Source organism: Haematobia irritans, chromosome 1 (assembly GCF_050003625.1).
Source record: "Haematobia irritans isolate KBUSLIRL chromosome 1, ASM5000362v1, whole genome shotgun sequence".
NCBI lineage: Eukaryota > Metazoa > Arthropoda > Insecta > Diptera > Muscidae > Haematobia > Haematobia irritans.
Genome location: NC_134397.1, coordinates 138,370,342 through 138,389,197, shown reverse-complemented (window position 1 = coordinate 138,389,197; position 18,856 = coordinate 138,370,342). Strand labels below are relative to the sequence as shown.

Here is an 18,856-nt window from a genome sequence, read left to right as displayed (position 1 = left end):
TGTACACAGTTTATATCTGCCCGTTTTTTATATGGCCCTTATGAAGACATTCTCCCAGTTTTATTTTGTGGAATTAGCTTGATGGTCTTTAGACCATGATTTATTTTGTGAAAAATACGAATATAGAAAATCTTATGCTTTCTAATTCGTGTAACAAAAATAAATATATTAAAGTGTAGTACACTTTCTCATATTGGGAAATTTTAGATAAAACAAAATAATTTCCATGAACTAAAATAAAGGTAAATTGCTTTAAAGAGGGCCCTTTTTTTAGTGTTACCAACAACAATTCTCAGCTAACTTAATTCTGCGAATACCTAATCACCATCAAACATTAACACAAGTGTTTTGTATGTCACTATTAAAAATATTTTTTTTATCGAAAAACTATTTTGGTTCAGATATAAACCCAAAGTTGGTTTGGAATGATTCCTATAGATGTATCATATTACCGTATATACTCAAGGATTTACTTGGATTAAAAACTAAATAAAATATCAAAACATATGTTTCTCATCACCCTCAACTAAAGAGTTGATCATTAAAAATCAATTGTCTTAATTTAGCATCCACTGGCATAGAATTTCAACCATTCGGATCCATATTTGGATGGCGAAAATTTGTATCCAATATTGATTTGGATTTCAGCGTGTTTGGATTGAGAGTTGTTGTTAATGTTGTAGTCCTACTGTTTTGCTGTGCCTTCGATAGTGAGGAGGACGAAGTGGCATTCGTTGTCTCTAACGATGCTAATGATCCCGAGGCAGGAGGAACTATAAATGCTGTGCTCTTGGGTCGAGCATTCGTTGACTTCGTTGTCAAGGTGGTGGCAGTTAATTCTAGAGAGGGTTGTGGCGGTTTTTTCTTAGATAAATTCGTAGATTTCTTATGGTTTATGTTGTTGCTATTGTGATTATTATGATTAGAATGCTTTGAAGAATTTGGCGGAGAGGATCTCGCTTTCAATGGTGCCTTTTTGTGATTGTGATTGGCAATGTCATTTGATCTGGAATCCTGGAAAAGGGAACTCAATTATAAGGATGTTTAGGTTCATTTCGACTTTGTCAATGCTTACCTCTCCGCTGATATGAAATCCATTTCTTAGCACCTCACCAGTGACATCCGAATCTGTGGTAGGCGTTATTGTAGCTGCCGCTTCCTCCTCGTCCAGCAGACATATACCATCAATCGATGTGGAATGCTTGGGAAAATTGGCATGGAACTGTTTTGATTTTATGGAATTTGCGGCACTACTGCCATTACTATTACTACGGCTTAAATTACTACTGCGTAGAGTGCCACCAAATACCGTGGGTATACTATCCACCCCGGGCCCGGGAGCCAATGAGATGGAATTCGGTGGCACACTACTATTGGCAGCGAAAGAAGAGGAACTTTGTTTTTGCGTTACTAAACCCACAATACTGGGTGCTGCAGAATTTTTAAATGGAATGAAAAATGGCTTCTGCAGATTACATTCCGAATTGGCCATAATGGTGGCCCCTTTCGTCTTCTTTTGGGGGCTAACTTGACACAATGGAATCGATGAGAGATTATGCTCGGCTCCCACATAAAATCCACTTAGGACAGAGGCATTCGAAGAATCCACCATATTCTCTAGGGAAGATCGTACTATGTATGCATTACCATTGGCCAACTGAGTGGTCTCGTACAAGGCACGATCCCCGGCCAATATATCGATATGCCTGGCCATGGCCTTGGGTATTAAGGTTTGCATTTCATGTGAATCCGGAGGCATGGTATTTGAACTTAGGCCCCCCGCACTGCCACTGGGCAGGCCTATATTACTTAAATTACCAAAATGAATATCAGTGGGAGTGGATAAATGTGTGGGTCCATGTTGGCGGGCCTTGAAGCGTTTTCTTTGGAACATTACCAGAAGGGCAAAGCCAAAGATGCAGAATATCGAAAGTATTGAACCAATGGCAATGCCACTATAGACTTCAGCAGTGGAATTTTGACTTTCAATTTCCAGAGAACGATGATTGATATTACGCAGATCAATGGATATGGGAGCCCCTACTCCAGTCTCACCCACTACCCGTACAGAGATATTGATTTTTGCCTCTTCCGAAATGTTGGGAAACTGCAAACGTAGCATAAATTAATTTGCGAAAGATAAAAAACCTCCTGGCAGTTTACAACTCACCTTGTAAAAGCATATGGAACATTCCATTACATTCGTTTCATGCGTAACATTTCCCAGTGTCCAGAGAATATTGTAATGATGAATTTTCCCATTCGGCTGCAATGGTGGATCCCAATTCAATTTTAAACCATTATGTCTGGTCACTCTTTGATTACTTATAGTTCCCGGTGGATCGGGTAGAGTTACAACATCCAATTGACCATAGAAAAGATTTGTATCACAACTGGAGAAATGGAAACTGTAATGGGTAATCGGTCGTAATTTTGTGACTTCTAATTCTGAGTTGATTATAATGCGATTATCACATTTACGCTCCTCCTTAACGATACGTGGATATTGGATTTGTAGATAGCATACTTGGACACACGACTCATTGAAGCTATCTTGAAAGTGAAAGAGTAGCATACGAGACTCCACAATGGTCAGATGATATGGGGTGGCTATAAATTCCCCTGTATCGTTGTAAACCTGTAAAGAAAATTTCATAAAATATAAATAAAATTTCGAACGCCACAATACAAGGTGTTGGAACAACCTGAGCCTATTGGTAGTTTTTTTTTAATATAAAATATTATTCATTCTAAAGAAATTATATTGTTTTTCTGACTTAAAAATTATACACTTATCGATCGCAGGTCATACTGTAATAATACTTTGTTTGTATATTCGAAAACGGCCCACCCGTTTTACTTGAATTTTTAGAGAACATATAGGGTAATAATGTCGTGAAACTAGGGTACCTCTTGTTTTCATATCTAGCCCGGGAGGACGCCTCCTCCTTGATCGACTTTTTGAAACTGGGTTCAAAATTCTCCGATGTGCTTGAAATTTTTAGAGAAGTGGCCTTAAGGCAAAGATCTTTACTTTATTTTTCAATATTTGGTCTGGAACATTATATACAGTGAAATCTTCAGGGAAGTTTGGGGGTGGCTTCTAGACAAAGATCCGCTATATTGCAAATAACCTGGGCAACATTCAAGTTTCGGCAATAGCTGTTGCAGCCAGCAGTTGGTGCGTTTCCGACACACCTCGAAGCAGAAAGCCTATACAATTCAAATAAACAAGATGGCCGCCATAGAATTGACCCATAAAATAAACATCTATGCAATGATCTTTAATAAATTAATTTTTACTAACAGGCTGGCTGATAAGTCCCCGGTCTGACACATAGATGGCGTCGATAGTTTAAATGCATATTATTTTTATATAGTACCAACCTTCAAATGATTTGTGTCAAAATTTGACGTCTGTAAGTCAATGGAATAATTTTTATCGATTATCTTGAGAAGGGAAAAACCATCAACAGTGACTATTATATGGCGTTATGGAGCGTTGAAGGTCGAAATCGCGGCAAACGGCACCATATGAAGAAGAAAAAAGTGTTGTTCCAACAAGACAACGCACCGTGCCACAAGTCATTGAGAACGATGGCAAAAATTCATGAATTGGGCTTCGAATTGCTTCCCCACCCACCGTATTCTCCAGATCTGGCCCCCAGCGACTTTTTCTTGTTCTCAGACCTCAAAAGGAAGCTTGCAGGGAAAAAATTTGGCTGCAATGAAGAGGTGATCGCCGAAACTGAGGCCTATTTTGAGCCAAAACCGAAGGAGTACTACCAAAATGGTATCAAAAAATTGGAAGGTCGTTATAATCGTTGTATCGCTCTTGAAAGGAACTGTGTTGAATAATAAAAACGAATTTTGACAAAAAAAAAAATTGTTTTTCTTTGTTAGACCGGGGACTTATCAGCCAACCTGTTAAGCTTTCAGATCATGGACTTCTCATTGTGGAAAACTCTTATGTCACAACCACGGTTGCCACAGTTGGTAGAATTCTACCAAAAATGGTAGATTTTCTACTGTTTGGTAGAATTTTTGATGTTTTGGTTGCAAAATATTCCTTTCCTACTAATAGGTACTTCAATTTTATATAGAAATAAAATTTTGACAAAATTTTATATTGAAATAAAGTGTTGACAAAATTTTCTATGAAAATAAAATTTTGACAAAAATTTTCTACGAAAATAAAATTTTGACAAAATTTACTATGCAAATAAAGTTTTGACAAAATTTACTATGGAAATAAAATTTGGACAAAATTTTCTATGGAAATAAAATGTTCACATTTTCTTTGGAAATAAAATTTTGACCAAATTTTCTATGGAAATAAAATTTTGACAAAATTTTCTATGGAAATAAAATTTTGACAAAAGTTTCTATGGAAACAAAATTTTGACAAAATTTTCTATAGAAATAAAATTTTGCCAAAATTTTCTGCGGAAATAAAATTTTGACAAAATTTTCTATGGAAATAAAATTTGGACAACATTTTCTATGGAAATAAAATTTTCACGTTTTCTTTGGAAATAAAATTTTGACCAAATTTTCTATGGAAATAAAATTTTGACAAAATTTTCTATGGAAATAAAATTTTGAAAAAATTTTCTATGTAAATAAAATTTTCACATTTTCTTTGGAAACAAAATTTTCACGTTTTCTTTGGAAATAAAATTTTGGCAAAATTTTCTATGGAAATAAGATTTTGACATAATTTTCTATGGAAATAAAATTTTGACAACATTTTCTATGGTAATAAAGTGTTGACATAATTTTCTATGCAAATAAAGTGTTGACATAATTTTCTATGGAAATACAATTTTGACAAAATTTACTACGTAAATATTTTCACAATTTCTTTGGAAATAAAATTTTGACAACATTTTCTATGAAAATAAAATTTTGACAAAATTTTCTATGAAAATAAAATTTTCAATGGAAATAAAATTTTAACAAAATTTTCTATGAAAACAAAAAACTGACAAAATTTTGAATGGAAATAAAATTTTGACAAAATTTACTGTGGAAATAAAATTTTGATAAAATTTTCTATGGAAATAAAGTGTTGACAAAATTTTCTATAGAAATGAAATTTTCACAACATTTTCTTAGGAAATAAAATTTTGACAAAATTTTCCATGGAAATAAAATTTTGACAACATTTTTTTTGAAAACAAAAAATTTGACAAAATTTTCTATGGAAATAAGATTTTGACAAAATTTTCTATGGAAATAAAATTTTGACAAAATTTTCTATAAAAACAACAAATTGACAAAATTTTTAATGGAAATAAAATTTCGACAAAATTTTCTATGGAAATAAAATTTTGACAAAATTTTTTATGGAGATAAACTTTTGACAAAATTTTCTTTGAAAACAAAAAGTTGACAAAATTTTTTATGGAAATAAAATTTGGACAAAATTTTCTATGGATATAAGATATTCGATGGAAATAAAATTTTGACAAAATTTTCTATGAACACAAAAAATTGACAAAATTTTCTATGGAAATAAAATTTTGATAAAATATTCTATGGAAATAAAATGTTGACAAAATTTTCTATAGAAATGAGATCTTCACAACATTTTCTTAGGAAATAAAATTTTGACAAAATTTTCTATGGAAATAATATTTTGACAAAATTTTCTATGGAAATAACATTTTGAAAAAATTTTCTATGGAAATAAAATTTTGACAAAATTTTCCATGGAAATGAAATTTTCACAACATTTTCTTTGAAAATAAAATTTTGACAAAATCTTCTAAGGAAATAAAATTTTTGCAAACATTTTTATAGGCATAACATTTTCTAAATAAATTCTGACAAGATTTTCTGTAGAAATAAAATTTTGACAATATTTAATATATTACACAGATAAAAATAAGTTTGAGAACCAATAACTTTTGTTGGAAAACCAATAACAAAATTTGTTAATTTTCCTGCAACAAGCTAATTTGTACTTTTAATAACCATTATTACAAAAAAGTTGTTAGCAATCGTTACCATCAGAAGGCAACAAATAATTTGTGTTCTCAATAACATAATTTGTAAGTAATTTGTTGAGCATCCAACAGTTCAAAATATTTGTTGTTGAACGTTACTTTTAATCCTCAACAAATATTTTTGAATTTGAAAGAAAAAAAGTGTATGTGGTTTGTTGCAGTCTATCAATGACCTGTAACAAATTTATTGTTGTATTGATAAAAAATTAAATTGAAATTGACAGAATTATTGCACCAAAATTGCTGGAACAATTTTAGAGATATTTTGTTAAGTACACACAGAGAATGAATATGACAAAATGCTATTTTTGGACGGGGAACATGTAACATTTTTGTGTCGAAAATCCTATACTCAGTTTTGTAAATGTATGACGATTTTAAATTTGAGTAGTCCAGGGTCTAACAAGCATTTTGACAACTTTTTGCCCAGTGATATATATTCTAGTTAATTAGAATTGTAATAACTCTAATCCCGATATTAATTATTAATTATCTCATACAACAAACACATTTAACTACCAAATTTTAAAAATATAAATTTTTTACAGGCATTTATAAATGCTTTTCTGTATTTTCTGATGAATGAGCTCTTTGCTTGCTATCATACACGTGCATGTGCTCATACTCATTTTGTTCTAACGGTATTCTTCGCATACTTCTTTTAGCTTTCGTACATGTTTTCAACGATGTGCGCGTAACCACTCTTGTATTTTTGTTTTTGTTTTCATATCGATAGCAGTCAACTAATTTCGCAACAAAACAATTTGTTGAAAATTCAGAATATTTCTATTTCCTCTGTCAAGCATCTACAAACACATTTCAACAACAAATGTCTCATATTTAATAGACAAATTTGTTGAGCATCAGCAGATTTTACATACAAATAAAGTTGTTAATATTTATTTGCAGTTATTTTTTTGTGTGTAGCCATTATATCATTGCATGTACTACGGTACACTATGTGTACTTCGAATGCGCTTCACTGATGCAAAATGCATTTAAAATCCAAAATAGTGCACAAAACAACAAAAACATAATTAAAATTTAATTGTGGTGTAAGTTCATACTATCAAAGCCCATTATGAGTACGTAGAAGTAAGATTCCCTTGTTGGGAAAAAAAAAAACATTTAAAATTTGGTAAAACATTTAGAATCTCACACAATTACAGTGTAAAGGATATTTATACACCGAAAAAGGCGATAAACTTCTAAAATAAAATAATAAAATATTTCTTCTAAGTGCAAATATTTGACAAAAATGTAATATTTTAAATTTGGTAAAATCTTCTTCACATTTTGGTAAAATATTTCTGGCACTAGTGGCAATCGTGGTCACAACCCAATAGTCTGCATCAAATCATTAATTGCCATATAATTTCGATTAATGGCCATTTTCATGTAGCTCCGTTAGGCTTTAACTGCCAGTTAACAGAAAGAAAAATTGAAATATCTTTTCTCTGGTTAACTGTAACTGAACAATTTACAGCAGTTAAGTTTCTAACTGGCATATGGAATATATACGCAAGATGATAGATATGTAGATATCACGGTTTAAAAGTTCGTTAGCTAACGTAACACTAACGGAGCTTCATGAAAATGAGGGTAAATCGGAATATAAAGGGTGATTCTTTTGAGGTTAGGATTTTCATGCATTAGTATTTGACAGATCACGTGGGATTTCAGACATGGTGTCAAAGAGAAAGATGCTCAGTATGCTTTGACATTTCATCATGAATAGCCGAACGATCTGCCACAACGTCGAATTTTCAGTGAATGGGCCCTAGAAAAGTTGGCAGAAAATCCGCTTTTTTATCGACAAATTTTGTTCAGCGATGAGGCTCATTTCTGGTTGAATGGCTAAGTAAATAAGCAAAATTGCCGCATTTGGAGTGAAGAGCAACCAGAAGCCGTTCAAGAACTGCCCATGCATCCCGAAAAATGCACTGTTTGGTGTGGTTTGTACGCTGGTGGAATCATTGGACCGTATTTTTTCAAAGATGCTGTTGGACGCAACGTTACGGTGAATGGCGATCGCTATCGTTCGATGCTAACAAACTTTTTGTTGCCAAAAATGGAAGAACTGAACTTGGTTGACATGTGGTTTTAACAAGATGGCGCTACATGCCACACAGCTCGCGATTCTATGGCCATTTTGAGGGAAAACTTCGGAGAACAATTCATCTCAAGAAATGGACCGTTAAGTTGGCTACCAAGATCATGCGATTTGACGCCTTTAGACTATTTTTTGTGGGGCTACGTCAAGTCTAAAGTCTACAGAAATAAGCCAGCAACTATTCCAGCTTTGGAAGACAACATTTCCGAAGAAATTCGGGCTATTCCGGCCGAAATGCTCGAAAAAGTTGCCCAAAATTGGACTTTCCGAATGGACCACCTAAGACGCAGCCGCGGTCAACATTTAAATGAAATTATCTTCAAAAAGTAAATGTCATGGACCAATCTAACGTTTCAAATAAAGAACCGATGAGATTTTGCAAATTTTATGCGTTTTTTTTTTTTAAAAGTTATCAAGCTCTTAACAAATCTATTGAATTTAAGCATATTTAAAAATATTACCGTTTTCCATTCGACATAGCGAAAATCCTGGGCCAAATTTTCATTATCCGATGTGATGACCAGTACACGAAGTTTCAGTCTTGTAAAATTTGACAACATAAGACCTGTGACATTTGCATGTAATACCAGACTGTATATATCCTCGTCACTCTCCAAACCATCGGCTATACTGGCATCATTATCACTGTAACTTGTTATAGCATTTTTGAGAATACGTTTGGCCTCCAATTGATTCACTGGCTCTATTAGAGTCAGCTTCTGGCTGATATCCTGCAATGTTAGATTAATGTGCTGCAATGTACCCATTAGGTGAGGTCTAAATAACTCTACCGGATGAGGTTGGGTGTAATTTATGGCAAATTGAATAATGAAATATTTCTTATTGGTAAAATCGGTTAGGGACCAAGTGACAAAGGTGTCATTGCCAAAATGTAAAATGCGAGGAGGTACTAGAGAGACAAATGAGAATAATTTGTAATTAGCAAAAACAAAAATCGATTTACCATATTAGAGATCATACTTACATCCCTGAGTACAACATGTTACTGGTAAACTTCTGAGGGTACTTTGTACTGTATGTTGAGTTTGATTATTACCCATGCTAATCTCTGAGGTAGTCATCAGAACACGAGTTATTAACTCGAAGGGCTTGATGTAGGGCAGGTGTTTGTCTATTACCACATAGGAGGCATTCAGTTTCATTGGTGAATAAGGTGATATCCAACGAAATGGATTCGTTTGGACAATGTGAACAATGAAGAGATTCTATAAAAAAAAAAAACAAAGATATGGACAATGATGGGCTGCTAACATCTTTGGTTATATTCTCGTACTTACCACTGTTCCTTCGGTTTCAAAGGTCACATTTACTGAATTAAAGGTATGGGCAAAACATCGTATATTTCTCAATGGATTTGGTTTCTCATCACCACGATTTCGTAAACGTATCTCTCCTGCCGTATATACTTCCCCAGCAACATTTCGGGCAAAGCATTGGTATATACCATTCTCCTCGGGATCGAAGGAGGGTATTAACAGTTCATTACCGTTTATGTAGCGTGTAAAGGAGCTACTGAATTGGGCGCCATTATGATACCAAGTTATTATGGGTCGAGGATTTCCCGTGACTAGACATTGATATTTAATGGGAGAGGCAATAATACCATCCACAATGGGTAATTCTTGCAATACCAAAGGAGGTGTGGTCACTATGACATGGAAAGTCTACGAAATGTTTGCCTATTAGTCAAAGCAATGGGTTATTATGCCATAGTCAATTCTTACCTGATTACTGTAGGCTGTGGAACATGTATAATAGCCCTCATATTGATCAATACTTGAGCGTATGTGATATTCTTTGCTATTGTTGGCCAAACGTATCCATGGTGAGCTAAAGGTCTGCTGAAAATACCATTCAATGGTAGCATCATCTGTCAAAGCACAACAGCTTAGGTTCAAATCTCCACCAGTTGGCACAAAGAGTGTGGTATTCTGTAGATGAGGTATTAATTGGGCATTGTTTAAGGTACGTCCTTCTCCGTGCTTTACATTCAGAGTCATCCAGAATTGACGATGTGATTTGGAAGTGTAAATGTTATGCGCTACACATCTGAAAAAATTATTGATATTAATTTATTAAAACAATTATTGTGATGTACTTAAATGGTATTACAAAATTTCGTATACAGTTCACTCGCGGTAACGTGACCACCGCATAACGTGAACACGATTACACTAACTACTCCGTAAAGCTGAAAAACATGAAATTTGACGTTAAAGGCAGATTCACAATCTCAAATACAATTTCAAATACACTTACGGATTTTTTTTTTAGTGATCTAGTTTGGCTCTTATTAATTTAAGTTGCTTTATAACTACGTACCCACTGATATTTTTCCAATCTCTCTTTAATTTTTCATTAAATTAAATTAAGTTTTTAATATTAAAAGACTATTACGTTAGAACGTGTAAAACTCCGGAATATGGCTATGTTTTGTTCTGAAATTCGCTGAAGTTCGCTAACGTGAATTCTCTTGGTTTTAATTAGTTCACTTTACCGCGAGTGCACTGTATTTATTAATTTTATAGCAATTCGTGTATGATTGTTTTTATTCGTAACCATAAACGGTTAAGTTATTATACCCTCCACCATAGGATGGGGGGTATATTAACTTTGTCATTCCGTTTGTAACACATCGAAATATTGCTCTAAGACCCCATAAATATATCCTGGGTCGTGGTGAAATTCTGAGTCGATCTGAGAATGTCCATCCGTCCTTCCGTCTGTTGAAATCACGCTAACTTCCAAACGAAACAAGCTATCGACTTGAAACTTGGCACAAGTAGTTGTTATTGATGTAGGTCGGATGGTATTGCAAATGGGCCATATCGGTCCACTTTTACGTATAGCCCCCATATAAACGGACCCCCAGATTTGGCTTGCGGTGCCTATAAGAGTAGCATATTTCATCCGATCTGGCTGGAATTTGGTACGTGGTGTTAGTATATGGTCTCTAACAACCATGCAAAAATTAGTCTATATCGGTCCATAATTATATATAGCCCCCATATAAACCGATACCCAGATTTGAACTCCGGAGCCTCTTAGAGGAGCAAAATTCATCCGATCCGGTTGAAATTTGGTACTTGGTGTTAGTATATGGTCTCTAACAACATGCAAAAATTGGTCCATATCGGTCCATAATTATATATAGCCCCCATATAAACCGATCCCCAGATTTGATTTGCGGATCCTCTAAGAGAAGCAAATTTCATCCGATCCGTCTGAAATTTGGTACATGGTATTAGTATATGGTCTCTAACAACCATGCAAAAATTGGTCCATATCGGTCCATAATTATATATAGCCCCCATTATAAATCGATTGCCAGATTTGAACTCCGGAGCTTCTTAGAGGAGCAAAATTCATCCGATCCGGTTGAAATTTGGTACGTGGTACTAAATACTAAATATGGTCTCTAACTACCATGCAAAAATTACTTTATATCGGTCCATAATTATATATAGCCCCCATATAAACCGATCCCCAGATTTGGTTTGCGGATCCTCTACACCCGTGGAAGAAAATGTAGGTTTATTTTAGAAAAATTTAACTAAAAAAGTTTTAGTTGTTTTTTTGATCTCAGCTTAAAGCCATGCATTGACTAAACTACAAGTGTAGCTTAACCAACAGAGGAAAAGTATGCTTGTCAAATTTATTTGGGCAAAGCCCTATAGACTGCAAGATGGTTGGATGTACAGCAGTTTCGGAATTACCACATTCCTCATCAGCATCCTCTACTTGCAGCAAAACTATCAACCAATTATCAGAATAAATTCGGGTAATTCACTCAACCCAAAGTGAACTACACTTGAACCTCCCGAAAAAGGGTTTGATAGTCGGCTACTGCCTAAACAAATTTGCCAGCATATCTCTTTTCCTTTGCCAAACTCAAATCATCGATTTGAATGTATTTGGCTGGGTTTGTTTTTGAGCGTGCTTCTGATTTATTCTGATAATTGGTTGATAGTTTTGCTGCAAGTAGAGGATGCTGATGAGGAATGTGGTAATTACGAAACAACTGTACATTCAACCATCTTGCAGTCTATAGGGCTTTGCCCAAATAAATTTGACAAGCATACTTTTCCTCTGTTGGTTAAGCTACACTTGTAGTTTAGTCAATGCATGGCTTTAAGCTGAGATCAAAAAAACAACAATAACGATTGAAGAGAAGCCAACAATAACAAACAAAACTAAAAAAGTTTTCTAATTGCAACATGTTACAAATAAGTTAATACTTTTTGTCAAATTGAAGAAAAATTATTTTAAATAATTATTTTTTTTTCTGTAATTTAAGAAAATGTCATATGTTGAAAGAAAAAATTGGATTTAAAAAATGTTAAAATGTCTTTAGCGCTGTATGAAGTTCAAGACAGGTACAATTTTAGTAAAATTTATTCATTTGAGAGACTTATGAACTCAATTTTAGCAAACTTCTGCCATTTGAGGAAAATATGAACTTTTTTATTTTTTAGTAAAATTGTGCACTATATATACAACTTTTTTTTCTTCTTTTTAGTTCACGTCATTAAAGTTAGCAAAAAATTATTCAAATAAGGAACATTTACTCATATTGTGCAAAATTTAACTAAAATCAACTAATCTTCATGAACTACAATAAAGTTCAGTTGGCATTTGAGCCCATTTTTTCCGGGTGTAAGAGAAGCAAATTTCATCCGATCCGTCTGAAATTTGGTACATGGTATTAGTATATGGTCTCTAACGGCAAAAGGAAGGGGAAAGGTAGCAGATATTTTCAAGCACATAAAACTGTCAAAGTTCGCAAAGAAATATCTGGTTTGTGCAAGCCATCTGTACCTGTGGCGTGAAAAGCAGCATTTTCATAGCTTCCGGGACTGTCAACCAAGAAATTTACATGAAAGAGTGTTTGAATAAACGTCTGCTGCCTTTCCTGAAGAAACACGGTTGTTCCGTACTGTATTGGCCGGATTTGGCATCTTGCCATTACGGTAAAAAGGCCATGGAGTGGTACGCCGCCAACAACGTGCAGGTGGTTCCCAAGGACAAGAACCCTCCCAACACGCCAGAGCTCCGCTCAATTGAGAAATACTGGGCTATTGTCAAGCGGAACCTAAAGAAGACCAAAAAACTGCTAAGGACGAGCAGCAGTTGAAGGCAAACTGGCTTTCTGCGGCGAAGAAGGTGGACAAGGTGGCTGTACAAAATCTGATGGCAGGTGTCAAGTGTGAGGCCCGGCAATTCGGATTTGGAAAAGCGAAAGCCTAACTGAATATTTTTTCTGAATTTTATACTAATTGAACTTGAAAAAGAAATTTAATTTGATTTTTTAAATAAACGATTTCACCGATTTACACGCGTTTTCCCTTGACCAAATTTTGACCGTATCACCCTTTACGTGGTATATATTACAGTATTAGGAAGTTTTAAGATACCTTGCCATCGGCAAGTGTTACCACAACCCAAGTAATTCGTTTGTGGATGACAGTCTTCAGTAGAAGTTTCTACACAATCCATGGTGGAGGGTACATAAGCTTCGGCCTGGCCGAACTTACGGCCGTATGACAGAAGTAGCCAATTATTATCAAGAGCCGATGCATGAACTGTGAGAGAAAAGTACTTCCATCTCGAAAAATTTATTAAATATCTTCTACACACCCTTTTGAAAGATATGGCAGAGGTGTTAGGTTAGGTTAGGTTAAAGTGGCAGCTCGATTTATGTCAGGCTCACTTAGAGGGTGGCATGGTTCACAATATCAAACGTTTAAGACATGTCCAATGCAACGAAAAAGGGAACGTATTCAATCCCTCTTTAACCTAACCTAACCTATTACAATGGACTGAATATTCTATGTAAGCCTTAATCAAATCGGGTTGCCACTTCAACCTATCCGGCACTTCTGCCCGTGTGAAAGCCTTGCTGATGTTCCGCCAACAATAGGTTTTCTGTGAAGTTGGACAGTAAAATAACTTCCAGACTCTTCGTAATAGGGGAAAGAAGGTTAATTGGTCGATATGAGTCTCCAAAATGTGCCTATTTTCCTAGTTTCAGAACTTGAACAAGCTTCCCTATTTTCCAGGTGTGTGAAATTTCGAAAGTGTTGAGGCTAACATGCCAATGTGTGAGAGATAGCATTGTCGTGGTGAAGAGTGATCAGTATTCGGCAGTTGTTTTTCCTGATGTTTTGGAAAACAGGCACGACAACAGGTCTACAAATGATTGTGTAGCACTCAGAATGAACTGCCCTGCGTTGTTCTAGTCAAAGTTTTAGTTTTAGTTTTTTGCCGTTTAACCCACCCGGCCATTTCCTTCTGTTGGACCAACCAGATTGTTCTAAAAACATTAGCAAAACGCTTTAGTTAACATTTTCCGGGTCCGCCAGTAATCTAAAGCTATATGCTCCTAAAATTAGCTAACGCCTTACACAAAATGTAGGACACTCACACCACAGGTGTTGATTCCTTTTCCTTTATTTTACGCTAATAATTTATTTTACGCCTATCAGGCAGCAACACTTTATAGCAGATATCAAGAGTGATATCTGAGGTCTTGAAAACGCTAGAATATCTGGTGTTGAGTTAAGTTTAATTGGTCTAACCACTGCTGTATATAGCCAATGCACAATTTCGGTCTTAGTCCCAACTTTTTCGCTTTTGCTTTTGTTTGCATGAGTACATGGTTTCCTCTTCCTTCAGACTTGAGTTTAAAATGTATCCGCCTGTTCAATATAACTCAAAGGCATTTTTCACACTCCCCAAAGGGAATTCAAATACCACCTTAGAAGATAGGCTTAATAGTGGGAATTTTGCGTTCTTTGCGGTACATGACAAGTTATGTTTTGCAGGATTTACCCCTAGACCATATTCCTGCGCCCAGTCATCCATATAGTTCTTTGTCTAGTATCTCCAATTGCTGATGGGCATTTCCCCTGACTTCTAAAGCCACGTCATCAGCGTATGCACGCACTTTTATCCGTTTATTTTCTAAGCAAACCAGAAGGTTGTTTATAGCAATTTTTCAAAGAAGCACAGATAGAACTCTTCGTTGGGGAGTGCCGCTGTGCTTGTCATAGTCTCTTCGTTAGAAGTTCCTGTATCAGTCTCCGTATCCATTGAGCAATATTCAGAGTTGACAATACATTTACTATTGAACTCGGATGGACGTGATTGAATGTCCCTTCAACGTCTAACTGTGATTATTCATTCACACATAGCGAGTGTTCAGCTTTATTAGGTTAGGTTAGGTTATGTGGCAGCCCGATGTATCAGGCTCACTTAGACTATTCAGTCCATTGTGATACCAAAGTGGTGAACTTCTCTCTTATCACTGAGTGCTGCCCGATTCCATGTTAAACTCAATGACAAGGGACCTCCTTTTTATAGCCGAGTCCGAACGGCGTTCCACATTCCAGTGAAACCACTTAGAGAAGCTTTGAAACCCTCAGAAATGTCACCAGCATTACTGAGGTGGGATAATCCACCGCTGAAAAACTTTTTGGTGTTCGGTCGAAGCAGGAATCGAACCCACGACCTTGTGTATGCAAGGCGGGCATGCTAACCATTGCACCACGGTGGCTCCCTTCCTTTATTAGCTGACTAGTTTATGCAATGCGGTCTCAAGTAAGCATGTTGTTGTTTCGAGAGTAATCTTGAATCGACACTAGTTCTAAGATAAATATCTATTAGCCTTTCTGGAGTCTTTAGAAGGAATATGCCGATTGGTCGAAAATCTTTCGTATTCGAATGAAAGGATTTTACCGCTTTAAGCCTAGTAAAGGGTGATTCTTTTGAGGTTAGGATTTTCATGCATTAGTATTTGACAGATCACGTGGGATTTCAGACATGGTGTCAAAGAGAAAGATGCTCAGTATGCTTTGACATTTCATCATGAATAGACTTACTAACGAGCAACGCTTGCAAATCATTGAATTTTATTACCAAAATCAGTGTTCGGTTCGAAATGTGTTTATCGACAAATTTTGTTCAGCGATGAGGCTCATTTCTGGTTGAATGGCTACGTAAATAAGCAAAATTGCCGCATTTGGAGTGAAGAGCAACCAGAAGCCGTTCAAGAACTGCCCATGCATCCCGAAAAATGCACTGTTTGGTGTGGTTTGTACGCTGGTGGAATCATTGGACCGTATTTTTTCAAAGATGCTGTTGGACGCAACGTTACGGTGAATGGCGATCGCTATCGTTCGATGCTAACAAACTTTTTGTTGCCAAAAATGGAAGAACTGAACTTGGTTGACATGTGGTTTCAACAAGATGGCGCTACATGCCACACAGCTCGCGATTCTATGGCCATTTTGAGGGAAAACTTCGGAGAACAATTCATCTGAAGAAATGGACCGGTAAGTTGGCCACCAAGATCATGCGATTTGACGCCTTTAGACTATTTTTTGTGGGGCTACGTCAAGTCTAAAGTCTACAGAAATAAGCCAGCAACTATTCCAGCTTTGGAAGACAACATTTCCGAAGAAATTCGGGCTATTCCGGCCGAAATGCTCGAAAAAGTTGCCCAAAATTGGACTTTCCGAATGGACCACCTAAGACGCAGCCGCGGTCAACATTTAAATGAAATTATCTTCAAAAAGTAAATGTCATGGACCAATCTAACGTTTCAAATAAAGAACCGATGAGATTTTGCAAATTTTATGCGTTTTTTTTAAAAAAAAAGTTATCAAGCTCTTAACAAATCACCCTTTACTAAGATCACGTTTTCGCACGAAAAACTGTCATACTCTATATAAAAAAACGTTAGCGCTGAATAAATGCGAATTCTTTGTTTTGAGCATTTTCGGACAAATATTTATAGAATCCTGGATTTTTCGCACGAAAAAATAGGCAGGCATATATTTTCGCATAAATAAGTTCGTTTCTGCGAAAAGATATTCGTTTTTCGCAGAAACGAACTTAGAACTAAGCATTAGGAATGAAAACACTTTTGTCTCCTTCCACTTTCCTAAGCTAAGTCAACCACAACGGACGACACCATTTGATTTGATTTCTCTTGGAGCAGCACATTTCATCCGATTTGGTTGCAATTCGGTACATTATGTTAATATATGGCCTCTAACAATTGTGCAAAAAATGGGTGCATATAGGTCCATAATTATATATGCCTCTAACAACCAAGCATAAATTGGTACATATCGGATTATAGTTATATATAGCACCCATATAAAAATATCTAATAAGTAAGTAAAGTCTAAAGTCGGGCGGGGCCGAGAATATTAAAGGGTGATACGGTCAAAATTTGGTCAAGGGAAAACGCGTGTAAATCGGTGAAACCGTTTATTTAAAAAATCAAATTAAATTTCTTTTTCAAGTTCAATTAGTATAAAATTCAGGAAAAATATTCAGTTAGGCTTTCGCTTTTCCAAATACGAATTGCCGGGCCTCACGCTTGACACCTGCCATCAGATTTTGTACAGCCATCTTGTCCACCTTCTTCGCCGCAGAAAGCCAGTTTGCCTTGAACTGCTGCTCGTCCTTAGCAGTTTTTTGGTCTTCTTTAGGTTACGCTTGACAATAGCCCAGTATTTCTCAATTGAGCGGAGCTCTGGCGTGTTCGGAGGGTTCTTGTCCTTGGGAACCACCTGCACGTTGTTGGCGGCGTACCACTCCATGGCCTTTTTACCGTAATGGCAAGATGCCAAATCCGGCAAAAACAGTACGGAACAACCGTGTTTCTTCAGGAAAGACAGCAGACGTTTATTCAAACACTCTTTCACGTAAATTTCTTGACAGTCCCGGAAGCTATGAAAATGCTGCTCTTCAAGCCACAGGTACAGATGGCTTGCCAAACCAGATATTTCTTTGCGAACTTTGACAGTTTTATGTGCTTGAAAATATCTGCTACCTTTCCCCTTCCTTTTGCCGTATAAAACCCCTGTCCCTGAAGCTGCTTGTAGTCGGCTTTGACGTAGGTTTCGTCGTCCATTACCACGCAGTCAAACTTCGTCAGCATCGTCGTGTACAGCCTCCGGGATCGCGCTTTGGCCGTCGTATTTTGTTTATTATCGCGCTTTGGAGTCACTACCTTCGTGTAAGTCGATAGTCCGGCTCGTTTTTTGGCTCGATGCACGGTTGTAGACGATACACCCAGCTTATTTGCGGCATCTCGAAGAGAGAGTTTAGGGTTTCGCTTGAAACTACCGGCAACTCTCTTTGTCGTCTCAGCGGCTTCCGGTTTTCTATTTCCCACCGATCCAGACTTCCTGGCTGTCGACAAACGTTCCCCAAACACTTTAATTACATTTGTAACGGTTGATTTGACAACTTTTAGCGATTCACCATTATGTAGACCAAAATTTGTGTTACCATATTTGATTTATATCTGAAAAGATTTGGAGACAATTTTTTGTACTTCTACAAAATCGCTAGAATTAATACCCTGGGAAGAAACACAATGTTAGTAAAAAAATATGGGAAATATAAAGCTAGAGCAATTTTGATGCAATTGTACAAAATAGCATTTATGATTTATCGGGCGATACATATGTATTCGAGATATAGGACAATTTGAGTAATATTTACAATTTTTGCTACTCAGCAGTGGCGATTTTACAAGGATATTGGTTAAATCTCGCCAAGATATGTGGTCAATTGTGGGTCGCAGGTTTATTGAAAATTCGACCATTCTGTGGAAAGTTTGGCATTACAGTGTGTAGGATATGACTACGATATGGGGAAATCATCACGGAATTTTCCCTATATTTCCCCTACT

At 36.1% G+C, this 18,856-nt stretch overlaps 1 protein-coding gene across 1 annotated transcript in view; it reads right to left on the bottom strand.

The window, feature by feature from the left end:
- Positions 1-279: 279 nt before the first annotated feature.
- Positions 280-18,856, bottom strand: part of plum (IgSF transmembrane protein plum) — a 499,814-nt gene continuing 481,237 nt past the window's right edge. Inside the window, exons 7-13 of the mRNA XM_075291754.1 lie at positions 9,870-10,194; positions 9,423-9,809; positions 9,110-9,350; positions 8,586-9,034; positions 2,171-2,638; positions 1,076-2,107; positions 280-1,014 (exon numbers count right to left, since the gene is read on the bottom strand). Of these exons, the coding sequence (XP_075147869.1) occupies positions 586-1,014; positions 1,076-2,107; positions 2,171-2,638; positions 8,586-9,034; positions 9,110-9,350; positions 9,423-9,809; positions 9,870-10,194 (3,331 nt within the window). The 3' untranslated portion in view covers positions 280-585. The remainder of the gene's footprint in view (positions 1,015-1,075; positions 2,108-2,170; positions 2,639-8,585; positions 9,035-9,109; positions 9,351-9,422; positions 9,810-9,869; positions 10,195-18,856) is intronic.